General features: G+C 36.2%; 1 protein-coding gene across 2 annotated transcripts in view; it reads left to right on the top strand.

The window, feature by feature from the left end:
- Positions 1-27,720, top strand: part of PPP3CA (protein phosphatase 3 catalytic subunit alpha) — a 222,687-nt gene that overhangs the window by 133,579 nt on the left and 61,388 nt on the right. For both annotated transcript variants that reach the window (XM_081959078.1, XM_081959079.1), the window contains exons 4-6: positions 12,197-12,308; positions 14,274-14,419; positions 19,409-19,548. In XM_081959078.1, the coding sequence (XP_081815204.1) occupies positions 12,197-12,308; positions 14,274-14,419; positions 19,409-19,548 (398 nt within the window). The remainder of the gene's footprint in view (positions 1-12,196; positions 12,309-14,273; positions 14,420-19,408; positions 19,549-27,720) is intronic.

Genomic DNA, 27,720 nt, shown 5'->3' with positions numbered 1-27,720 from the left:
TTAGACAAAATAGACAACATTACAGGGAAAAAAATTGATGGAAAGACTTATTTCTTTTTCTTCATTCTAGAATACAGGATCATTCATTTATGACTGATGAAGAATGCATGGTTGCAGAACGGAATATTTTATGCACAGTTAATTTGAATTATTTGAATTATAATAATTATAATTATAATTATTATTATAACTTCATGGAGGACATTATAGGTACTAGTTACAACTGGAACTAGTATGAAGGATTCATATTAATTTATTTATTCATTCCATTATTTATTCATTCATTCAATTTCACTAGCTGCCCATCTCAGTCAATGACCCTGGGAGGCTTACAATTATTATAATAATAATTAAATAATAATAATAATAATCATCATCATCATCATCAGCAGCAGCAGCAGCAGCAGCAGCAGCAGCAGCAGCGAGATAGTCCTTTAGGGGAATTGGAGCCCTTGGAGCAATACCTAAAGGACTACCTCGCTATTTGGACATTTTAAATTTATCAGATTTGAACATTCTGATTCTACCAAAAACCACCCTACTTGGAACAGCTTTTATCCTTCGACGTTACCTTAACAGTTCCTAGGTCCTTGGTTAGGACTCGAGCTGTTGAGATACCAACCAGCCTCAAAGGCTGTGAATCTTACCAAAGATTAACCATGCAATAATAATATTTGTCCAGTTAGCAATACAGCCAGGAAATGGGGCTCTTAACACATTCAGCACCATTCAGCACGGGATCCGGAACATAGCCCAGTTTTTAGGACCTTGTGAAAAATAACATCCTCCTCTCCAAAGAAAGGATGTTTCATTGATCATGGGCCTCTCAGGAAAAAGGCCATCTTTTATTCCTGACCAGCCAATACTCTGGTGACAGGTTTCTCCCATTTGTGCCCATTATGCTAGATCTGATTTCACTTTGAATTGCACCTGGAAACATACTGGTAAACAATGCAGTTTACACATTCTTGCACACAGTGGTGTTAGATGCATCACAATATCAGTTTTGGTCTAGGAGTTACCACTAAAACTTCTGATTTCTTATTTCTTTGATATTTTAACTTCCCTGACATGTATGGCAGTGCAATTCCTAGTCAACGCTTCCTGACTCTTCTAATATCATTTATGTCCAGAAATGACAATATCTTACAATTCTCTCATTTTCATAAGCTTCCTGCCATGTCCATTATATCTATATTGTCCTTCCTGCTTGTATAGCATTAACTTCTTTACTCAAGGGGTTCTTAGCAGTAGCACACAGGCGTATACCCTTTTCCAGATATCCATATCCATAGACATGGACATTTCTTCATAGTCCTTTGACCACTTTGATCAGTAGAGTTGAGGATACTGTAGACATTGTCCCTTCTCTATCTTGCGAGGTTGAACCTCAAGAAAGTTCCTGCCTCATTTCTGGAAGACAGATTAGGAGTTTGCAGGTTCTTCAGCTGACATAACCAGTAGTACCTACTCTGATTTGGTTACTGATATCTTTACATCAGAAGAAGAAAAAAGAAATTGTGAATTAAATTTAACAATGTCGTTAATCTTTATTTACATATGGTCTTGGAAAAGATCATCTAATGGTTCATGATTGGGCAGCTATCTTATAACCATGTGTCAGCTCTTTAAGATGGACTAGGATATGCTTTTAGCACAGCAGTCTTCAGTTCACTATTTCTTCCCCAAATGTTGTCCTTTTGTGTTTTCTAGACACCCCCCCCCCAATAGTGTTCTTTAAAAACATTAAAAAATAATGTTACTGTCCTCTTGAAAGGGAGTGGGTAGCTCTCTGATTATCATTGATGGTGTGAAACTGCTTACTAGTTTTTCCTATATTACATATCATACTGAGGAGTATATCAGTTCTTCCAGGTTTGATTATACTTGAGGTATATTCTGCCATGCTAGCCTCTTTTAACCTGATTTCGAATAAACAGGTTGGTGAGGAGTTTTTGGTGCTCTCTGAGCTTGATTGTTTTCTTCCAAACATTTCATTACCCTAACTAGGTAACCTTATCAGTGCTAGCTGATCAGCGCTAACTGATGGTGTTATCTAGTTAAGGTAATGAAGAAAACAAGCAAGCTCAGACAGCACCAAGTGTTGAAATACGTCAAATACGATCCTGATCTACAAATATTCTCCTTTATTGATATAGGTGGATCTTTAAACAGTCGCGTTTCACTTCTTTGCAAAAATGAAAAGCAGTAATGATTGTTTCAGAAAAGCATTCCAGGAATTATCAGTAGGTTTCTCTTGGCTTCTCTTATTCAAGTTCTTCTCTTCTGCAGAAATCTAAAAGCATACTTTATTTGTTCCTTAAAAATGTACCTTAGTCTTTCCTTTTAATCATCTAAATAGGAGTTTCAAATAGGCAAATGATTTATAGCTGAGAAAGCAGCTAGAATGGAAGCCAAACGTGCAGCATCTTTTAAGTCCATAAATTTGCACGATTTAGCTTTTCTCCAGTCATCCAAATGTTCAAAACTGACTGTGCCAATTGGAAGTAATAGCGTTCTCATGCATTTTTCCACTATAGCTCCTATATACTATAAGTCTTATAATTCAGGCATATTTAAGTTAGAGCTGACCTTCAGATGAATGTCACTTGGAAAAGTCTTTTGAATTTTACATAGTGACATATTTTATTAAAGGGTCAAGCAACATATGATTTGTAAATAGAGATTGGCATATCTTCTGGAAGCAAAATATATTTCTGGCTGCAATAAGGATTCCCCTTCCATTATCTGAATATTTTGCACAGAATAGCATTCTGCTTAATTTGTGCCTTGACATATACTCTAAATTAAAATGCTGGGTATCGTGTTTCAAATGTTTTGGGATTTGAAGACAAGACACAGAATTGTGACCTGTGTAGTTTCCAAAGTTCTTCTAAATGCATGATGGAACATGTGTATAGTTAGAGGGATACGTTTCCTGTTGGTTGGGTAGTGCAGAACTGGATTAATTTTGAAATTGGACAGGGACTTCAGATACAAGGGCATCCTCCAATTTTCAAAAGAAACCTAAAATAATTCTGAATTTGGATTTTTCTTCATGCAATCATCTGAAAATAATTGTTCTAATGAATGGAGTATAGAGACGTTTGTGCAGTGTGTCTAAATTTTGCTCTAAGTAGCAATCTGATAATTGTCTGAACAATACCACATATTTAGGATTAGCAACTGCCTATTTGGCATTTGCTAATGAGATAATACTCAGTGGATTTTATAGATGTTCTAATTTTCATATTTAAACAACACTTGATCTGATTATTTTAAGTGGAAGTACACAAAACCAGTATTCAAATTGTTATACTCTAATAGAACAAGAATGCTATGAAATGGCCAAATACCATCTCATTTGGTTAAAGAGTGAGCCATAGCATTATTTACTTATTTAACTGATGTGTATTTACTGCCATTTAAAATCAGGTCGTCATGAAATGGACGATATAAAAATCTTGCATTCAGTAGATCTCGTAAATATTATTTTAAAAGCTAGGTAGTTAATTAGTACTGAATCTCTTAGAATGAGAAGCATTTCAAATAGAAGGATTTTTCTTTTTACATATCATCATCTTAATGAATTATTAATTTAGTTATCCATCCTAAAGTTGATGAATGAGCTTCCAGATGTCATAAAGAAATAAGTCAAAGAATGTTCAACATATGGAAAAAGAAACTAGTGTTAATACGATCTTTGAGAGTAAAAGAAAACAGGCAGATGTTACCAGTCATAATGTAACACCAACTTAAGGCACTGCAGAAAAAAAGAGATTGCAATGCTTAAACATTTAAATTCCCAACCAGCTTGGTTTAAGATTGCTGCTGTATTCTCTCAAGCTGCTTAATCACATAAGGATGCCACTGCGGTTTCCTTTTCCTATGTTGAATGTTCTGAATGCATATGGTTAACATACAGTATATCAAGTAATATGATAAAAAGAGAGAAATAAAAAATTCTTACATTTATTCCTGAATTTATGATCTGACAAAAGACACATATTTGGAATAGGTTGTTTAAAAGGCTTCTGGATGAGGACCTATGGTGGGTTAGATGTCCCTGTGAGCAGGGACAGTGCCATAATGAAATCAATAACCAGGAAGCAGATTCTGAGAAAAATGTCCCTGCCAAAAGAATCAATCAAGAGACTGACTACTTATCTCTGTAAAACTGCTTCTTGTGAGGATGCAACAAGAACTGAGCTTTCTGTGGTTGATCATGAATTGAGCAGCTTGGGAAACAAGGGAATATCAGCACACCTAAATTCTCAGTATAGGCTTTACAGATACAGCTAGCGAAAACATTACTTCCTTAAACTCCTTTTGGATATAATCAATTTACAACTTAAAGGAGATATTCTGAACTGCAAAAAAAGGAACAAAGTCAATATGTTGTCTTATTTTTGAAATTAAGAAGATGTAGAAAATCCTTCCTTAAAAGATTTAAATTTAGAAGTAAAAATCTTAACAAGTTTGTGATTCAAGAAAGTTTTAAACAGACGTGGGAGATGTAGAAAATAGAATACCTTTTTTTCTGACAAAAGTGTCTTTGAAAATAGTAAAGTTAATTAGATAAAAGACCAGAGCTTAGTGAGAATGCTGATTGTTTATTATTAAGGAAAATAGATAATCAGTGGGTTTTACAAAACTGGGGTTTATTGGATTTGAAATTGTATTTTGCAGCTTGATGTTTGAGCAGAGAAACCCATTCTTTGTCTTTTAGAGTTAGATGACCATGACCTGAAGTTTGGATGGCATGGATATATGTTATGATAAAGTTAAAATTAACATGCATTTTAAATACAATTTTATTAGATATGCCATATTGAGCGTGTAAAATATATAGAAAACCAGGCTATGCCTGAAAACATTTCTGTGGATTACAGTACATAGAAGCGATAGGGCAAGCAAAAACAAATAGTTAACATACCATGAATTATTGGGAAAAAATTTAAAAGGAATATAAAATCAATCTATAGAGAGAGCAACTAACAGCAGAAGAATGGTTATCAATGGTTTTGCCATTTACAGTTATCAGAAAGATTCAAAATGGATAAAAAGACTTCTGGTACGGAACAAAGTAAGACAGAAATTGAGGTATTGTTGTGCATTGACGAGGAACATATAATTGCTAAAATGTATCAATTTTCACTGACACTTGAAACAGGAAGAATGGGTTACAAGTCAGCTGATTATTTTTGATTATAATATGCAGATGGATCCGTGGGATAATATGATTTTAAAAGAGTTGAAATTTTCATTATGTTACGATTTTAAGGAGAATTATTATAAAATAATGTTTGGACATTAGAGGTGGGTTGCTCCCACTTCGACCCGGATCAAACAAAGAGGCAGCTTCTGCGCATGTGCACACGTACATGAGTGAACCGGTAGTTTAAAAAAATGAAAATCCACCACTTGTGGACATGTGAAAAATCTTAAAAATGGATTAAAATACATACATTGATACAATGGATTTTGAAGTTTAATATTCAATTGAAGCCAGAACTTCTCGTTTTAGGATTGATGAACAGTTAGAAAATACTATAGAAGATTATTTCATTTTTTAAAAAATTAGGCTATGCTTTGTCAAAAAGAGAAACAGCTTAATTTTCTTAGTTTTATAATACCTAGTATTATTCAGAGTAGCTTCTGGCTTTCAGTTCCCATAATTCCCACCTAGAATCAGCGTAGTAGAAAAGAGTGTATTGTTGAAACCTAAGGAATAGATAGTATCTTAACGCTGTCATGGAGTTGAGACTTGATCTTAGATGAAATACCAAAAACTTGGTAATTTCTATTATGTCACAATGTCATTGAATTTCAGATTGCAATTTACATATATATTTTACATTCTATATTTGTTAAAAGTTTAGTAATCATATGATTGTTATATAAAAAAAACATGCACTTTCTATTACCCAGTGTTGCCAAAACTTTTCGGCAACCGAGTGCTGAAACGGGTGCGTGCATGCATGTGCCAAAAACTGGAAGAGCAGACACCCGGCACACATGCGCGTGATGGGTGGCTGCTCTTCCAGTTTTCGCTGTGCACATGTGCACCAGCCACCTGGTCTTCTTGTTTCTGGTGTGCATGCGCATGCAAAGACCAGAAAGCTGGTGCGCTAAAAACTGGAAGACCAGGTGGCCGGTGCACATGCATGCACCAGAAACCAGAAGAGCAGCTGCCCAGCATGTGCATGCCCACCGGGTAGCTGGCCTTCCGCTTTGTTTCACTCCCGTGCGCGTGAAGACCAGGTGGCCGGTGCGCTGAAACCTGGAAGACCAATGGGCAGCAGCTCGCGTGCCCGGAGAGATGACTCGCCGTGCCACTTCCGGCATGCGTGCCATAGGTTCGTTATCATGGCTATAGCCTAAAGGAAGACACAACTTTTTAATTAAACCTCATGGCATCTATTTGCAGTAAATCAATGTTATGATTTATAGTTTGTTGTATGTATAAACTAGAATACAAAGAAGAGTTGCAACCTTGCTTCAGGCTGCTCAATTAGTTGTCGGCAAAAGGAAATAGAAAAAAAAAACACTTCAAAATAGAAAGACATCCAGATGAAAGTCTTTCGCTATTTTAGGCTGTCACTTACTACAAAGAAAGAGAACTTACTGCTAGAATGTTAGGAAATGATTCAGTGCATTAATGAGAAGTGAATGGGCCTAGGAATCAGGGAGGGTGACTTATGGAAAAAACTTTTGTCAAAAGGAGAAGAGAAAAAGCAGCATAAAAAGATTAAAGAAAAATTGCCATCCCCCCCCCTACCATTTCTATTTTCAAACTACAGGATTGGTTCAGGATAGCCCATATCTTAGTATCATATGCAACATGGAACACAAACTATGATTGGGTTTGAAAAACAAATCCAGAATGCCATGTTAGTATCATGCCTTTAAAAGGGAACATATTTTGCCCATAAAGAAGCCAGATAGGTTGAATAGATGTGCTTCATGGATCAGCAAACCACGTTCCTATTTGTTGGTTTTTTATGTCTGTCTGTCTGTCTGTCTATCATCTATCTACCTACCTACCTACCTACCTATCTATCTATCTACCTACCTACCTACCTACCTGTTGTGGCCCAGCCGGTGCCGGTGCCGCTGCCACCAGACTCCGACAGCGAGGTGTCCTCTGAGTCGGCTCAAGAGGAGGTGGGGGACCCTGGACAGGGTTCCGACGCTGAGCAGGGCGCAGAGAGGCTGGTTGGCCACCAGGGGGCGCCTGAGGCATGGAGCAGTGGTGAAAGCCAAAGGAAGGGGGCTCCTGATGTCATGCCTTGGAGCAGTGGAGAGGAGTCACAGGACAGTGAGTCAGACAGCAGTGAGCTATTAGATGCTCGTTACCGACGTGCTACCCGGCGTAAGGAGCAATTGAGCAATTACCGGAGGTAATGGCTCTCAGCTGCTGATCATTAGACTCCTCTCCAGACTATAAAGGGACTGCTTGTGGACACACCCTTTGCAGGAATCAACTGATCATTGGAGTTGGAGAAGCTCAGATCTGTGTCGTACTTTGGCAGGCTGGATTGCTGCTAAAGATTTTACCTGGATTACTGTCAATCTGTTCCCTGGACCTTGGCTGCTAAGGTGATTATCTGGAGCTTGGTAGCTGGATTGCTGCCAAGGGGTGTCGCTGTAGCTGGATTGCTGCCCAGAGTGCTATCTTGACCTTGGCAGTCTGGATTGCTGCCAAGGTGGAACCTGTATGTCAATAAACATCTTTGAAGAGACTTTGTGTCGGAGTGTCTTGGTATACAAGAGGAGGGGGTCAGAACACCTACCTACCTTCAATTTCCTGTTGAGTAGCCAGAGGTACTCCTGGGAATGTCACCTTTACAGGAACTAATCACAATGAAGGGGGTTAAAGTGGGAGAGGGAAGTTGACAAAGAAATAGATTCAAAATATTCTAAGTCTCCACCTGGGCATGGCTATTTTGTTGGGTAGATGGTGAATGACCCTGTTGTCCCTCTTGCCTCCCACCAGGAAAACAGCAAAGTATTGTGCCTCTGGTTCCTGTGAGCAAGAGAAAAAAACCAAATAAGAAACCTTTCTGAAAAATGACCTATAACTTCCTTGATGTTTGCTGGGTTGTGTAGTGTAGGGGTGTCAAACTCAAGGCCCGGGGACTGGATCCGGCCCGCAGGATGCTGAGATCTGACCCATAGGGCCACCCTAGAAACAACCCATTTTTGCTGGCAAATCTTTCAGGCACCCTTGACATGAGTGACGTATAGCAGGCCACCCCGACCCCGCCTTCCGAGGTCAAACACAACGCTGATGCAGCCCTCAATGAAATTGAGTTTGCCACCCCTGGTGTAGTGCATTGTGCAGTCTTGTAAATAGAATAGAAAGGAACATATTTCCATGACAAAAAGCTTGTAACGTATCAGATAGCAACTGGTGTCTGCTGATCAAAGGAAATGAGGAGAAGAATCAAAATCCTTCATCATGGAGAGGCATAAACCCAGCTTGTGTGTGTGACCATAATTTTAAAATACCTTTAACACCTCCACAGGCTATTTTCCCTCTGAGTTCAAAGTTATGGCCGTTGGATTTTCTTTTGTGAAAGAGAAGGGATTCTTGAGGTTGGAGCTGGGTTTTTCCTTTTTTTTATTTTGCTTTAGTTTAACTAAACTAATTAACAAAAAGTGATAAAACCAAAAAAAGACAAACATAAAAAAGGCAAATTAAATCTCGATCCATAGAATAATATAATCAGCCTTTTTATTATATGTACTAAACCTTTTTATTTATTATGTAAACTTATAAAAAAAGTTTAGAAGAGGAAGCAAATACATTCCCTCAATCTGTGATTGTAAATCCTAGTTGCCCATCGTTATAATCTTTTATAAAATAATAATCTTTTTTGTTATGCACTCCCAGTACATTTATATGTCTTCAAATAATGAAAACTTCCAGATTTGGGTTTCATTCACATCTTCCACCCATATTATTCTGTCTGAAAGCAGACAATGAAAGACCGCTCTGACCTATGTAGAACGTGTTGACAGACTTTAGATGTTTCATTATGAAGCATCGCATTCTGTTGTTAAAAATAAAAGAAATATATTTTTTAAAAGATTAATTTGCATATTGCTAAGGATCTTCAGCTTAGCATCTGTTGTAAATGAAGAACTTCTGCTAGCCCATGATCTTCCAGATGGGGCTGAGGTACAATTTTCCATTGCTAAATTAAGGTTTGGGTTATGAGAAGATAATAGTCCATCTAAGTGAAGTATAGATCAAATATCAAACTGGATAGCACAAGACAGCTTGCTCTCTGTGTTCCTTTGAAGGTTCTGATCCATTCTGGAGAATGGCAGTGCTGTTGATACCATATGGTACTACCGTAAGTACCACGTTTATATGGAAGAGTAATGGGTTCTTATAGACACACACAGTGGATATATCTCAGTGACAGAATAATGTATTGAAAGTAAGAAACCGGACTTCATGTATTGGATTATATTGGTAAAGTTAGTTGATTGGTTGAGGGATTAAAACTAGCAAGAGTTCCAAGATCTGATAGCGTTTGCATTTAATAATTAAATCATTTGGATTCAATTGAATTTGGGAGGACTTGGTCTATCAATGCCTCATTCTATTTTGCTAATAGATAGATTGCGAAAATAGAGATGCTAAATAGTGTCTTCCTTTTATATATGCCTTTTTTTTAAAAAAAAAAAGTTACTTATTGATTAAATTTATACACCACCCATTCCAGTCTGAAAAATGATTCTTATTTGCCAGACTAGCCTCATCTATAGTCCTCCCTTGCATTTAATTTCCCCTTTCCTTCAGGTTTTCCATTTCTCTTCTCCCTTCCAAAGCAGTGTCCATGGCCATTAGCACCTTGTATTTATGTAGTCTTGGTTTTTTCCTGTCTAGAACACAGGTGTCAAACTCGCGGGGTCACGTTGCCGTCATGTGATGTATCATGACATTTTCCCCTTCTCATAGCTGGGGTGGGTGTGGCCTGCGTTTGATGCTTCCGGCCCGTGGGCCGCCAGTTTGGCACCCCTGCCCTAGTAGTATCTTGTTGCACCACTCATGTACAGCCTCTTACCTCTGATGTAAATAAACTATATAGGGTTAAATAGAAAGTATTAGATACAGAAATAACCATGCCTAAGTAGCATCTTTTATTTTATGATGGATTATACAGCAATTTCAACCACTTATTAGTTTGTAGCACTAAATTAAGCACACTTTGTTTAACTTGACTTGAATGGAATTATGGGTGTCTAATAATATTTAGCTTTGTTTGCTATTCAATATAATTTTGATTCTTATGTGCATTTTTTAAAGTGATTTTGTCTTCTGCTTTAGTATCAGTTTTCCAAGTCATTCTTCTTCTTGCCGCAATGCTTTGAAGCAGTGGTGGGTTGCAGGCGGTACACCCCGGTACGGGCATATCGGTGCCTGCCAGGGGGACCAGGTACCGTTCCGGTATGGTGCTCTAGAGGGCCCGCCCGCCCGCCATCCTTACCTGTATTTGAGCTTTTCAGAACTTCCGCGCATGTGCACAGAGTATAGGACGCCTGTGCAACGCTCTGCTAAGCAGCTGAAGCGTTGCAGAGGAGTCGCCAAGCATTGCAGGAGGTAAAGATGCATGCGCATGCTGCGTGCTTGTGCGCATGCGCTGCACACATTCATGTGATGGCCGCCGGGCCCCGTTGCATCGTACCGGTTGCAACGGGATCCAGAACCCACCACTGCTTTGAAGACTACTTTTCTGTATCCAAATATATCACAGTTGGAGGTTAGTGTTATAATGTCCCATTCCCATCCATAGGTTAAGACCTGATCTTTCCTGAACTTACATCAGGTATTTTGTGTAACAGTTATTAGCTTTGCATAGCAGTTAGTATTGCTTTAAAATTATGTTCTCCTTCCTCAAAACTAAGAAAGTTACTTTGCAAAATTGCAAACTTTTCTTGTTAGCATTTTTGTATTTGTAAAAATGTGTAAAACGTTGCTTTTCTGAATATTTTCATTATTTGTTGAGATTTTTCTAAACTTGACTTAACTGTTGAAAGAAGTGTTAACAAGCATCATCTATCAACTTAGGGGAGGTATTTGTCCACATTCTCAAGTAGCTAAATAAATAATAACAGATTTGTTTTAGAGTTGTTTACAAGAAAATTAGTTCAAAAGTGTCACATTTTTTTCTTTTTAATTGAAATGTGCCCTTCTCTTTGATTAAGCTCCATTTAATATTGTAAGATTTCCATAGGAGATATGACCCAACCTACCCAAATACAGAAACCCATTCTGTTTATCCTTGTGAAAATGAACTAGCTATAAATCTTTAAGAAAACTGAAAATCCAGGTCCTCTGTAATATCAATGAGCTGAAAGAAACAGGAACTTCCCAAAGTAACTCTTATTTTTCTTATTAACTATTTTCTTATTTATTTAGTGTATGGCAAATCCTATAATAGCTCTTAGCAATTAATAATATTCCACTTTATAGTGCTTTTACAGCCCTTTCTAAGCGGTTTACAGAGTCAGCATATTGCCCCCAACAATCTGGATCCTCATTTTACTGACCTCGGAAGGATGGAAGGCTGAGTCAACCTTGAGCCTGGTGAGATTTGAACTGCCAAATTGCGGGTAGCCTAGTCAGCAGAAGTGGCCTGCAGTACTGTACTGTGCCACCGAGGCTCAGTACGCTTATCAAAGCAGTTAGATCAAAGGACTCATTTGTCAAATTCTCACCTGTCTAGAGGCAATGGAAGCTAATGACAAAAATAACTTGGCTTTTATTCATGAAAGTAGAAAATGTTAAGGTTTGTTTGTTTGTCTGTTTCATTAAACAAAGAAAGCAACTCTTGTGAGGAAGAGTATTTCTTCCCTTCTTCTCAATGAATGTCATTCCACCCAACTGAATTGATCTTTGTGTATGTATATAGCATTACCAAGTTCAGTCATTCTTCCTTGTATGAAAGCAACATTTCTGAAAGAATTATGGCTTGTCTATCACTAGTAAATGTATTAAAATTCATGAGGTATTGGACTTCGCTGAAGCAAATAGAACAAGTGCATAATATCTAAAAGCCTAGAAAAACTTCTAGTTGTGGCCAGGAGTGATTAATTTAATATTTCATATGTGTGCTGTATAAAGCAAATTTGAATGTTCATTCTTGATCACCTTTCTACCTTTTTTCCCCCTTTGCAGTGCGTGCTTTATTTGTGGGCCTTGAAAATTCTTTATCCCAAAACACTGTTTTTACTGCGTGGGAATCATGAATGTAGACATTTAACAGAGTATTTCACATTTAAACAAGAATGTAAGTATGACTCAGAATGTCTTCTTTTGATTCTGTTCCTTTTTTGAGAGAGTGTTAAAAATCTCATTCAGGAATAAAACAAGTAAACTAAATACCATTTTTAAAACATGCATTTAGATTTTTTCAAAAATGCTCATGGATAGTTGTCATCTAAAAGCATCCATCCCTTGATCTTCAAATGTGATTATACTTCTTGAAATGGTATCAAGATCCTGTGAGTTTACTTTGACTGAATTAATGTTCCATCTTCTTCTGGCACCATATGAATTCCTGGTTTTCCATGTTCTCAAAGTTTCAGAAATGTATCCTTTTATGTTATCCAGTGATGGAGTGCAACAGGGATGGAGTTTCTGAAAGCAAATTGTTCTTATTTCCACCATTATCCAAATTCATCCATAAAATAGCCTAAAACCGAAATTAAGCTTGCATACATCTGCAGTAAAAAAAATATTACAGATAGGACAGCAGTTATATTTCATTTTCATTGATCTCAAATAAAAGATATGGGGACTGCAGTCATAGAAATTAGTAAATGTTGAAAGGATGCATTTGACTTTAGCCATAAATTGTAGTTCTTTCCAAAATTGAAGAAAAGAACATTAAAGAGTTGGTTTCCCACTCTAATCCTTACTGTTTTCTACCTCCTTTTTTCCTATTTGCTTCTCATTGCTTTCTCATTGGATAGTTTCATCAAAATCTGGTGTGGTCAGATTAGGGGAGCTGTGACCTATGGAAATGTGTACGGTGGTATTTAGTTTATGAGCAGAGAATGAAAGGTCTATTAATTTACTTGACTGTGTCATAATTTATTGTTTCTTTACTATGCATAATTTATAAGTTAGCATTTCAGATTAATTTTATGTTCTAACTTATTTATAGCTATGATTGTATAGATAATTAAAGAAACGCAGAGGGGAGATTTTGGAAACTGACCTATCCTTAAATAGGGTGGAAAAATGTTTAATGGAATATGGAAAGAAATTTAGTTTTTTGAAAGAAACTTTTGCATTGACTAAAAAAATATTAATAGCTTTTAGTGGGAGCTTTTAACACATTTTAAGACTTATTTATAGTGTATAAAATTAATTTCTATTACTACATAATTTTAAATTTAATTTATTGTGCTTTTGCAGAATGACACTCAACAAAACTCAAAGTAACTCAGCAAAATTTATTAAAAAGCTGGAAATTTATGGAAGTTAACTAGCAAGCAAAAAATACACCTTACCTAAATATAAAATGAATAAAATCTATAACTGAGCTACATATCATGTTCAATCTAGTCAGAGAAGTTATCCCAATTAAGTCACCAAAATGAACTACAAATGTTTCACATGAACAAAACATATTTCATATGATTCTTGACAAGGACATCAAGAAAGACATTAAATTCATATTTCAAATTTCATTGAGATGAAATTTTTGCTTATACGGATAGTCCTCAAATACAATACTTCATTTAGTGACTGTTCAAAGTTACACCTGAAAAAAGTGACTTGACCATTTTTCACACTTGCATCGTTACAGCATGCCCATAGGCATGTGATCAAAATTCAGATGCTTGGCAACTGACTGATATTTATGAAAATTGCAGTGTCCCAAGGGCATGTGGTCACCTTTTGCAACCTTCTGACGAGCAAAGACAAAATTCGTTTGACAGAGTGTTCCTAACTTAACAACGCTGACAAGAAAGGTCATAAAATGGAGAAAAACTCCCTTAACTACTGTTTCACTTATTAACAGAAATTTTGGGCTCACTTGTGGTTGTAAGTTGAGGACTACCTGTACAGAAAAGCTTTCAATTGTTTTATTTATGTAGACAGATATTGTCATAAGACTGACTCTTTGCTAATACTAATATCACAACATAGGTGATATCTGTAGATAGCAACAACCAGCATTCTTGGCCAGCTTTATATTCCATTTCTTTATTTTCATTTTTTATTCCTTTTATCATTACAAAAGGTAAAATAAAGTATTCAGAACGTGTGTATGATGCCTGCATGGATGCCTTCGACTGCCTTCCCTTGGCTGCTCTGATGAACCAACAGTTTCTATGTGTGCATGGTGGCCTCTCTCCTGAGATCAATACTTTAGATGACATCAGAAAAGTAAGTTTGGAGAGCAAGTATCCAAAATACTCCTTGTATACATCTGGGATGCCTGTTCTGGATCAGGGTAAAAATGTTTATTGCTAAAGAGGTTTCCAATGACATATTATATTATGATCTAATTTAGCACATCCAGTTGACATAGATTACTAAAAGGGATGCCATGTAATTTTAGATTCTACATTAAAAGTTCATTTTTTCCCCTAAGTAACTATATTATCACAGCCTGAATGGTAGATTGCAGCAAGGAATCAACCCAGTATACTTTATACTATATTTTAAACGGTTTCAAGATTTATTACAAATCATTTTAGGAGTTACAGACAATGGCCTTTTTGTCTTTTAGCAATTACTTGCTCTTTTGAAAATTCTTCCATTTCTACAATGGAATTTGAGGATTAAAGTCATGCTGTTCCAGCACACCAGTTGTCTAAAAGCTGGGGATGAAATATGTAATTGAAGATCTGTCACTTTAAAGTTTCCCAATTAGGACTTCCAGCTGATGCCGTGGTGACATTGTACGCTAGGAGTAGGTCTCTGTGCTCCCATGGCCAGTTCTCCCCATTGAAGGGCTCTGAAAGGAGCTAAAGCCACCCTGTAGGGGTGGTGAAGAAAAGAGGGGTGCCCTCCAGGTTGCAGAGAGCAGCAACTCTCCTGCTTGACCCAGGGTTTCTTCCCTCTCATCCATGACAAGAAGAGTCAAGAGGCTGGGGCAGCCATGGCAACAAAAAAATGTGCAGGAGTAGTGTAGATGAAGTGTGACTGGATCTGGTTGAGAAGATTCTTTTTTTATTTAGATCCTAAATAAAAAAGAAGAAGAAAATCCAGGAACAGAGACTCTTAGAACTATTTCTTAAAGCAGTGAACAGCACTAGAGAGAAAAACTCTAGATCCAAAAGAAAGGAACTAAGGGGAGAAAAGTTAAAGACCCTTTAAAACATTAAAAATGGATGTTTAAACTTGGAAGGAGTTATTTTGGAAAGTCATTATAAAATGCTAGAACTATCTACTTGAATAGCCGACTTTGCTTCCATATATTGAACTAAAATTGGATTAATCAATTTATTAGACTTGAAACAATGCTGAAACCTAAGATAAGGCACCATCTACTGGTGAATGGAAAATATACCATACACCTACAAGCCTGGCAATATTCCTAATAAGAGAAATAAATAACATTCATGTGGAGGACTGTGGTGATTCTTACTATTCTATAACTATCTACTTTATGATTACTGGAGACTCTATTATGAGAATAAGGAAGATTCTTAAGTAAAATAAAGTGACTTTCGATTTGTGGAAGCTGCCTGAACTACTTAAATGGAACCAATTAATAATCCTGAGATGTAAAGAACTATGATTGTTAAACTTTCTGAGGAGCAACATTGGACTTGAATATATTGTTTTTGAACTATTAAGAGCGGGACTTACTAAAATAAGACAAGATGCTCCATCAGGGGGAAATGAGTGAGATTTCAAAAGAAATGGCATTGATGTTTCAAAGCATTAGGGATACTATGACAAAGTATCACAGAGAGATAAATAAACTATTGCAAGGCAATAAATGGGAAAATAGAAAATATCCTACAACTGATAATAAATGAAGATCAAAGAGTCCAGGAAAGAGAGGAGACAGCAGAAAGAATGGAGGAAAAGAGAGAACAGACAAACCAGCAAACAAAGCAAGATGAGAAGGAGAAGATGATAAAGATAATAATGACTGATGAAATAAACCAAGGGGAAAGTACTTTTAGAAATTTAAAAATGGAATTGGATAACCTGGAAGATACTTATGAAAGGGAGATAGGGGTTTGGGTGGACACTCTGGAGACCTGGCAGCTTAGAAGGATAGAAATGGGAGAAATACTCAGACTGAATGGTGAAGACACAGATGCTGATAGAGACAAAGATCCAAACAAGAAGTATAGAGTATTAAAAAAATTAATAAGAATTGAAATATTAACGGGCAAGAGATGATGGATAGAAAGGATTTTTTTCCTTTTTTTTCTAATATAATGATGGGCCTATTAAAAACTAGAATAAAGGTAGAAATAAGAATACACACCTTTATATAAAGCAATAGTTAGATGGATAGATTGGAGGTTGAAAGATGGTATTATTAGGTATGTTTAAATAATAGGATGATTGGTTCTTGAATGGTGTATTATGACTTTGAACAACCAAATAATGAAGGACTATGTCTTAATATAAACATGTGTATTAACACTAGGATTAGTAATGGTGGCCTGTTTAAAAGCTAGAATAGATAGAAATAAAAAATAGGGGAAATATTAGCAGATATAATTTTTATATAATAGAATACAAGTATTAATTAAATGAAAAGATTAGAGGTTGAAAAATGGTATTCCTATGTACGCTTAATAATATCAATGACATTAAAATAGAACATTGAAATATTGAATAACTACTATAAAACAAACATGTATTTCAATACAAGGATTATATAAGTTTAATTACTGTAACAACTAGTAGTAGTAGTAGTAGTAGTATTTCTGTTTGTATAAAAATGAATTATACACAGAGGCCACACTGTTCATGTATTGATATTGATGTGTATTTAAAAATAAAAATCTAATAAAACATTTTTTAAAAGTTTCCCTATTATTTGCTTTGGATGTATCAACTGTTATCTCCTCTGTCAGCCCATATCCAAAAGTAAAGCACATAAAAGATAAAAGCTGCCCTCAACCTCTGCAATCGCAAAGGGTTTACATTGGAGAGAAAACTGAGAATAATTTCATATTTCATTCAGCAAGGGGATGCCCTCTTTATGCAAATATTTCTTCATTAGTTTGTTTAAGCCAAGCAAATCTGATTTTATTTATAGCAAGTCGTCAGTGTTTAACTGTTGTTCTGGTTTAAATAGAATTAAAGAGCTTTATTATTAATATGTACCTAGGGAGTTATTCCGTTGATGGAATTGATTTCCTCTATATTTCCCCTGATCAATGAAAGAATAGAAAGGCTATGTGGAAATCAGTTATGAAATAGAAATGCCACATTCTCCAAGATGAATTTGCAATGCAGTATCCAAATTTCTCAATCAATATGGCTGCAAAGTGGAGAGGTCTGGCTTAATGTTGATTTTTCAGTGTTCTATATTGTCATCCAATACAGCCTTTCACTCTTGACACTATGTGAAACAGTTCACAATTTCATGATATGCTCTAGATGGGGATTCATTCAGAATGGGAAGTACCGTTTTGGCGATTATGTCTTAATTGGCCTTTAAAAATCACATAAATTGCCTAAAATAAATTGCAGCACTTTACTTTGTTATGGTTGTGGTTGTTGTTCCCATTGTTTAACTCATAACAAAATTTAAATGGTATTAAGGCTGCCTTCTTTGATTTATTATTTTTTAGTATTAAGTTAATTATGTTTCTGGTTTAGAAATATTTTATTGATGTCAGTTGTTTATAAAAATCAATTGTTTCATTTTATGTCAAAGTGATTTAAGTATCAGTCAGAATTTAGCCTTAAATACGGCCTGGATGGGACAGAAAGTACATAGGTTACTTTCTTAGGTGATCTTTGTTAGGAGCAGGATAGGGAAATTAGTCCTCCTGGTCTTGCTGGACATCTCATCAGACTTCAGTCCCATCCACCATGAAGTCTTCTCAGTCATCTGCAGGGATTGAGAATCACTTCTGTCTGAATAACCAGTGGCAATCATGGGGAGAAAAGTTGTATCCTCGGGCATAATGTTAGCCCTTTTCATCCTGCTGTTAAAAAGCTGTATGTAGTTGTTGGGGTGGATCATCCAGGTGAAAATCTGAGGTAGCACAGACCTATATTCTCAAACTACCTTTTCTCAATTGCACCTGCCTTGTCTAATAAGATTTGGAAGGAAAGGCTTAATGAGAGTCCCACTATTAAGGGAATGTCAGAGAGAAATCTCACTGTTGGGCTCTTTGGAATGGAGCAACTTGGTCCAGATATTCATTCTGTCCCTTCCTACTTGCATTTGGAAGAGCTGGAAAGAGATGGGTCTTTAGGAGAGCATTTGCAGTTGGATGACGAATTATCTGCTGCAAATGAGGATGAATTAGATTACTGGTATGTTACAATAACTACTGTTTTATGGATTATTGGTTTCAATTCTACTGGTTGATATAACTGCTCAGACCCTTAACAGGGCAGCATAAAAACTGAAGTAAAAGTAGTGGTTAAAATGCATGAATCCATTTGAGTTTTGGAAAATTCTGGTTATGTTCGACTGTTCAATACAGTGTCCTGGAAATAGAAATTCAAAGGATTTTAATTCATGGACCAATTTACATTGTATGTGATATGTTGTTCCCAAAGGGTTTTTCCAAATATGTTATTTGTAACAGGATGAAGCAACATATGACTAGGTGACTATGGTGTTGTGTGTAGGTGCTGCTGTCTACTTACTGACAGGCTGATTTGTCGACAGTTGCACGGAGTACTATAATTAATATGTTTCTTTGGTGTTTTTTTTTAAATTATGGTATGACCGTGACAGTTTGTCATTATGTTTTTGTAGTAGGGGTCCCTATCCTTTTGTCAAGAAAGCATTCTCTCTAAATATTCAATCCAGTGTGAATATTGTCAACATTTCTTTTTGTAATTTGTTGCTTTCCTTCAAAATTTTGTAGGTAGAGAATATTGTAATGTTGTGAGGTCAATATCTGTAGTATATAAACACTGTAGTATATAAGTCCCCAAAGATTTGTGTCAACTTCATTAACTATGACATCTTAGTGAGGTACTCTCTATATATAATGTCTTAAAATTTTCAGCATCATGAATCACTACAACATTGTACCGCTATATTATTACAACCACTTTCTTGTGGCTTTAAGACTCAGTTGTAGTTAAGATAGAAAGGTATAAATTCAAGATGTCAGCACAAATGCTAATATAATTCTAGTCAAAAGTTGCTTTGGTTCTTTTGATCCAGACATTCCCTTAGCCTTTCTCTTTATGTTCTCTTTCTCTCAGTTAGATCGATTCAAGGAACCACCTGCATATGGACCTATGTGTGACATCCTCTGGTCAGATCCACTAGAGGACTTTGGAAATGAGAAGACTCAGGAACATTTCACTCACAACACAGTCAGAGGGTGTTCATACTTCTACAGGTGAGAATAGTTACTTTTTAAATATACGAGTTGCTGTTTTGTAAGCCATCATTATTTCTTGAGCATGTACATATATCTTGGTTTCTCCATATAAAAGTATAATTTCTGGCTAAAAATTCACTTTGAGGGGGCTGTAAAGAAGATGCATGTCAAATGAGATTTTATTTCATCTTAAGATATTGACTCACATTTGAAAATTTCCACAAAAAGAATTATAAAACAACAAATTGTATAATAGCAGAATCTAATGTGAATCTTGCAAAAGCATAAAGCAAAAAGGGGGAAATGAAAGATGCTAAAAAATACAATAAGAGGAACAAATGAACAAAGAAAAGGAGACAGATTGATATTTCTCTATGATATAACTTTCATTCTGGATTAGTTTGAATTTAGACTTCCTCAGTTTTACTCTAATACTGCTGAAAACCAACAGAGTGTAGGGTCGATCCCAATTACAGGTAGTCCTTGACTTGGTCTCAATCACAATTGAGCCCAAAATTTCCATTGCTAAGCAAGACAGTTGCTAAGTGAGTTGCATTCTATTTTGCAATCTTTTTGTCCCAGCTATTAAGTGAACCATGCAGTTTTTAAGCAAATCAGGCTTCCTCCATTGATTATGCATGTCAGAAACCAGCTGTGAAGGTTACATGCTCAAAAGATCCTGTATAATAGACCAGTCATGAACCATAGATCCTAGACTAAACATAATCCCACTGGAGCGAATATAGAAAGAAAGGCAAATGGACATTAAGAAACAAGAGAATGTCCACATGATACTGGAATTTGTCTTTTATCTCAGAATGTAAACTATTGGGAAAGACAGAAGACAAATACAATTACCACCTCTTCTCATGCTGTGATGGGATTCAAGTTGAAAGAGCATGCCGCTGTTGATAAGGCAACCATAAACTGAAATACAATTGTTATTGTCTTTCAATGTTGACATTCTGGTTTATCAGCAAGGTCAAATAAAATGGAGTGGGTCAATTCACATCAGAGAACCATCAGATCTTATGCTGAAAGAAGAAAGTCATAAAAATATGGAATGTATATCGATAAAGGGAGTGAGAGAAAGAGAGAGATATGATAGAATGTTCTCATTTGAATCTGACTAGGCCACAGGGACCAAATCTGTGCTGCAACATAGATTAAATAGGTCTAATAAGGATTGCAACAGCTTGTAATCAGATCTCCGAAAAAGATGAGTCACTAATAGTAGAATATGGGGTTTGCCAAAGTTGACAACTAAAATGGCATCCTAAACAATGGAAAAATTTGGCCTTGGTGTATGAAAAGTTGGGAACTTCAAGACAAGAGGAAACACCTTCAACACTATGGTTGTTCCACCAATGCTCTATGGATATGAAGGGTGAAACCTGCAAAACCAGATGCAGAAAATCTTCAAGTCACACAACATGCAATGGATAGACAAGTGCTAAAAATCTCACTCGAACATTGAAATCAGAAATGAGGAAATTCTACAACAAACTAACTTCAAGGAACTTATAACATTAAAATGAAAATGGCACTTTTTACTGTCATATACTAAAATAGAGAAAGAAAAACAAAAGGAAAAAATGTTTTCTTTGTGATTTTTTAAAAGTCAGCTCAAAAAAATAGTGAAAAATAGGAAGGGGTTAGAATTTTTTATCCAGGGGCAAGATATTTTTTTCTAATAGATCAGAATTTGGATTTTGGCTTTAAAGGTAACAATGCAGAATTTGTCCACTGCCAGAGATGTAAGTTTAGTACAGATCAGCTAGCAATAGTTAAGTATTAAAAAATGGTTCATACACCATGGAAAGTCCATTAAAAGGGGTACAGTGTATCTGTTCTTAATTTCTATGGAGAAGAGGCAGAATAATGAAACATGGCTTCAGGATTCCACTCTGTTCAAGTCATAAAGAAATAATTGGTTATTATAAGAGACTCTTCTGAATTTTTCTTTCAAGAAAAGAAGTAGAGCATCACAGCAGAAGAGTGAGAAACTTTCTAAATTTAGGTATTGTTGTACGGTTCAGGAAGCCTGCTGGTTTCCACATAGAGGCTGAGTTGTTAAGAGAAGATTTTTAGGTTAGGGAGTGAAACTAATTTGTCATTCTACATCCAGTATACATGAGTTTATTATTTTGGCAACCTGCTTTTAGGTTAGTCTAGGAAGGCTCCCCAAGATAATCCTAATGACTGGATTCCTTTCCCATCGTTACTAACTCCTATGCAATGGAGTTATTACCTAATTCATGAGGAATTAAACAATAATGGATAAAAACACATAAGTAGGCAGAACATTGAGACATGGTGGCACAGTGGTTAAGACTCTGAGCTTGTCGATCAGAAGGTGGGCAGTTCAAATCCCTAGCGCCGCATAACGGAATGAGCTCCCATTACTTGTTCCAGCTTCTGCCAACCTAGCAGTTCGAAAGCATGTAAAAATGCAAGTAGAAAAATAGGGACCACTTTGGCGGGAAGGTAACAGTGCTCCGTGCGCCTTTGCTGTTTAATCATACCAGCCACTTGACCATGGAGATGTCTTCAGACAGCTCTGGCTCTTCGGCTTAGAAACGGAGATAAGCACTTCCCCCTAGAGCTGGAAACAACTAGCATGCAAGTGCGAGGAACCTTTACCTTTAGGTAGAACATGTGGAGAAAGAAATTACATGGGTCAACCAATTTCACACCCTCACTTGTGTAATCTCCTGCAAGATGGAGAGATGGCTTCAGAACCACATATTCCAGATAAATACAATGATAAAATGAAAGTTAATATGAAATAAACAAATTGATAGAGTTGTTATATAAAGATCATTACATAAGCCAAAGAAAAATCAGCCTAGTCCTTACATTCTCAGAAGCAGTCCAGGTACAACCCCACTTGAATCCCGCTAACTCTTATCTAGCACCAATTTAGTGCTGACTATTAATTGACTAGATCCTCATGCATAGGCATGAGGAATAATAGCAATAGGACTTATATACTGCTTTACAGTGCTTTATAGTCTTCTCTAAGCGGTTTACAGAGTCAGCATATTGCCCCCAATAATCTGTGTCCTCATTTTACTGACCTCGGAAGGATGGAAGGCTGAGTCAATCTTGAGCCTGGTGAGATTTGAGCTGCCAAATTACAGGCAGCTGGTAGTTAGCAGAAGTAGCCTGCAGTACTGCACTCTAACCACTGCGCCACCGCAGCTCATTCAACTGGAACTTAATGCATGGTCCTGATTCTTTGTCAATCACCTGACAAAAAGATATATCCACACATGGGCATACCAGTTTTATTTCCCCAAAATCACGCTGATTATATAATCTGGAGCGAGAAGAAACAAAACTAGTCTGCATTATCTCCTTGAAAATATACAACTTAAAATAGATGAGCAAACCAAGATTAGCAGCAATCTATATGGGTATGCTGAGAAAATAAATAATTGCTTTAATGCATTATACTTGTTACATAGACTTCCTGAGGAACTATATCCTGAAATTTATGACATCATTAAAGACAAAGCAAACAAAAATATTCTAAACAGCAAAAGAAGGCAAACTATCTATTTACTGAAACACTGGAAGCAGCTGAAGAAAGGCAGAAAAAATAAAACAGAGGAAAGTTTGCCAGAAGGTTCTAGAGTTGAGGTAGAAAACGCAAGTTGTTATTTCCAAATAATGAAAATAACTGATAATGACAGTATAATGGGCAGGGGAAGAGTTTTTTTTTAAAAAAAATACAGAAACCATTTGTGCAGAAATAGGTACAGAAAAATACAAAGAAGACAAAAGATCTACTGAAACAGAAAATATGTGTGTCATATTCAGACTGAATTTGGAGTCAAGCAGTTTCTAATTTAATAAGTAACAATTATAAGAACAACAAAAACAACAATATGGAAAATCTTGGCGCAGTGTTTAGAATTCAGTATTGCAGACTACTTCTGCTGACTGCTGGAGTTTGGCAGTTCGAGTCTGACCGGCTCAAGGTTGACTCAGCCTTCCATCCTTCCTAGGTCAGTAAAATGAGGATCCAGATTGTTGGGGGAAATATGTGGACAGTGTAAACTGCTTAGAGAGGGCTGTAAAACACTGTGAAGCGGTATATAAGTCTAAGTGCTATTGCTATTGTGCTAAAAAAAATTTCCCAAATTGATGATATACATCAAATTTTGACTATTGAACTAGAGCTAAATGAGCCTAAACACAGCCACTGGTGTTAAAATGCTGTGCACAATTTTCAAGCAGGGATAGAAAAAAGAAAAGCACTGCCAAGGGACTGTAAAAGATCAATTTATAGTCTAATGTCCTCCCTCCCAAAAAAAGGATGCTGAATAATGTTCAAATTGCTGAATAGCTGTATTTATCCCACATACTAGTAAGATTATGCCGAAGAATTTCCAATCCATATTTCAACAGTATAGAGAAAAATAATTGATTGATAACATATTATGGATTCAAAACAAGCAGTATGCCTAAGATCACATTGGTAGCATCTGATGATTAATGCAAGAGGCAAATCCCAGAATAATATCTGATTTTGCTTCATTGATTATACAAAAGCTTTCAACTATGTAGAACATAACAAAAGTATAGGTAGCTCTTTAAAACCATATACCAATCCACAAAAAAATTGTCTCATGATCAGAAAGTAATTAAAAAAAAAACATTTGGGGGAACTCCATGGTTCAAAATTGAGGATGGGGTGTACCAAAGTGGTATATGTTATCCTTTACATGCATATGCATGATGGTATAAAACATGCATACCTACTATATTGTAAAAAGCACCGGTCTAGAAGGAATAGAAATTGGAAATAAAATTGCTGCAAAGATGGACATGCTGATAATAATGGCTTGCTGGCTGAAAGCAAGAAAGACTGGAGTCGTATGTGGAGGATGTGTGGAGGTCCTCTGAAGTACTTTTTTTAATTTGTAAATTGGATCAGGCATAATGCTGGCTTGAAATTAAATCTGCAATTAAGCTCTAAGTGGCATCTTTGTGTATTCTGTTTGTAATCCAATGGCAGTAATTCTTTGTTTAAAGGCATCTCATTGGAGAACTTCAATTTACACTTAACTTTTTTTTATCTGGAGTTTCCAAGAAGAATAGGATTTTTCTGGGAGAATAATATGTGCAAGGCTTTGGGGCTGAAAGTTAGCTTTCACGCAATATCTACAGTATGTGCAGAATATTCCGTTATTTCAGTTGTTATAAGCCTTCCTTCAAAACATGGAAGAGCATTAGGCACACACTTCATTACCTGAAATAACTTCCTTGAGTGAAGTGTGAATTCTCTCAAGCTTGTTTAATTGACATCTGATTTTAACGGAATTCGATAGAAAAAGCTTCAAAACTGTGGGTACATGCTGAGCTCCTCTAAAGAACAAGGAGAGGATTGCTTCTGAACTCTTCTGAGTGTTCAAAGCAACCTGTCAGTAGAAGCAGTTTTTACACTGGAACCAAGAGTGTGAACCAAGAGAAGTAATGATAATCCTCTCACTGGTTTTCTCCAAGCAGGAAGATAGCCAAAGTTTGAAGATGCTTTAATTTGGATTCCTATTTTAAGCAGAGGCTAGATCCAATGTCCCAAATGCCTCTTTCAGACTCTGTGATTCCACAACAAGCTGGGCCCATGGTGTACTGCCTTAGAACTATATTTCTAAGATTTTTGACAGAAGTTCCTGCAGTTCAAGCCTAGCCTCTGTCAATCATCGGTGTGCCGATGGCAAACACAGTTCCAGTACATTGAACTATCTTGCACTCCATTCATCCTCAACAATGCTTTTGTTTTCCTTAAAAATAAAAAGTAATAAAGACATGCACATTCAAATAAAAATTCATGTTCCTATTTAACTTTTTATTTATATTAAAAGTTGGAAGATTGGTTCAGGATTAAAATGAGTTCCTTAACTACATTAAGGCTACACTTTCTATTTTCCTGAATTTGGTCTAGGAAAGAATATTATATGTTCAAAGAACATATAATATGCAGCACATGTGCTTTTGTATACAGTATATATGATGGCTAATTCTGCATGAAATATGAGAGGATTTGGTAATAAGAGCCCTGATGCCGCAGTGGGTAAAATGTAGTATTGTAGGCAAACTGCCCACACCCTGGAGTTCAATCCTCACAGGGATCAAGATCTTCTATCCTTCCAAGGTTGGTAAAATGTGGACCCAGCTTATTGGTTGCAATGTGCAAGTAATGCCAATTTTTAAAATCTCACATTATTTCTTTCAAAAAAAAAAAATTAAACAAGCGCATTTCCCACAGGAAGGATTCTTTATAATTAATTCCACAATCTTATTTCAAATCTATCTGGACCTGTAAACCCATTTGTAGCTTACTAAAATCAAACTTTTAAATCTTCCTTTTGCTGTTTTATATTAAAATAATATTTTTTAACTTCTTAAAGTTGCAGTTAACACTTTTCTAAGGGTTAAGAGAATCTTGCCTAGGCTGACAAATTTGCTGATACAAATTTGTATAATATCTGAAAAGCAGTTAACAAGCAATTTACATAAGTGATTAGAAAAAGAAGTTTGTGACCTTAATATATTTTCAAAGGCACTGACTGTAGTTTGAATAATATTGTGATTCCATCATCTCCCAGAGCTCTAAACCCACAGAGATCACTGTCTTGCATTCTCCTCATGGGGAGCAGCTGTCAGGAGCACTTTGGGTGATCTCAAGCCCTCTCCTTGTCCAGAGAGTTTTCAAAGGCAAGTGTAATCGCTGCCTCTTTGCTGCTATCATCAGTTCCACTTGTTCTTCCAGAAGCCCAGAAAAAAGCATATCTTTTGTGGAAAGAAGAGCCCTTCATGACCAGCTCAGATGAACAGACTTAATTCTGGGCAGTGTTGCCTGATATGTCACAGTACTTTAATTATGTCAGAGCCTTATCTTAAAAAAATATAATAAGTAGGAAACATATACTGATTCCAGAATGAACATTTTTCCTTATATTTCATGATTTATAATGTTGAATATCTGAATATGTTAAGTTTACTTCAAAAGACTGTCTCTTTATAGTGGAAGTACATTAATGAAGTATTTTTCAATTATCTGTAGATGTACAGTATATCCAAAAATGAAGCAACTTTTAAAAAGATTAGGATAGCCATTTGTCTGAAATGATATAGGGTTTTCTTGCTTCAGCTGGGGGTTGGACTAGAAGATCTCCAAGGTTCCTTCCAACTCTCTTATTCTTGTATAGTACTATCTCTGGTATATAACTTTCTCTGGTCTTTACCAAGGCAACTTTTGCAATTCCTTCATGGATATGATTAACATCATGAGCAAATTCTGCTTTTTCTATACTGCGACCCGTCTTGATCATTTTCTTATTACAATCAGGATTGTCTTTAAGACACAGTTTGTTTCCCTAGAATTTTCAGATTACTGTTTGCATTTCTGTGTTACACATTTAGCATTGCTATTATTTTATCCTTATAAGCCCCCAGAGCTACAAAAGTGAATGTCAAGCATTTTCAGTAGAAAGAAAGAAATTCTTCCTCTCTGTTTCATGTCACCTGTAGCTTTCTTGGTTATATAACTGGAGACAGTTACCATAGTTACTTCAGCATAATGCTTGTATTAAGGGTAGATTCATGAAAAGCATTTATCCCGCTGTAGTGAAACAGAGTAAGAAAGTATTGCATGCTGTGGATAGATTGCAGATCCTTCTTTGGCACCAATTTCATTGTATTTAAGTACAATGACAATAAAGATTATACTTATACATATTCTTATCCTTAAATCCTTATCTGTCCATTCTTAGCCATTTTTTTGCACATTGAGAGAAAAGTAAAAAGTGATCATGTTGAGATTTTATCCATTTCTTTCTCTCTCTCTCTCTCTCTCTTTTTTTTTTTTTTTTGAAGTGGGTTGGTGAAAAAAACCCAAAGTTCTTAAATTAATGTTCCATTAATTGGAAGCCCTATTAATGTTCTTCCAAAATTGGAAGTAAACAGTATGTGAATGTCCCTAATAAGCCCTTCCTTCTAATTAATACAACTTGTATCACAATTGCGGGGGGGGGGCAATTTCAATCTACATTACTTCACAATTGTACACAGGATTTGAACTGGGGCTCATCATGTGAATGTAACTTTCCTATGGTAAGCATGGCATATTCAGGACTCGGGGCAGGCAATTTTTCCTTCTTCTGTTATTTGACTTTTCAG

Source organism: Natrix helvetica (genome assembly GCF_964273705.1).
Source record: "Natrix helvetica genome assembly, chromosome: 7".
NCBI lineage: Eukaryota > Metazoa > Chordata > Lepidosauria > Squamata > Natricidae > Natrix > Natrix helvetica.
Note: the sequence above shows the minus strand (reverse complement) of the source record. Positions and strands in the feature narration are given on the sequence as shown.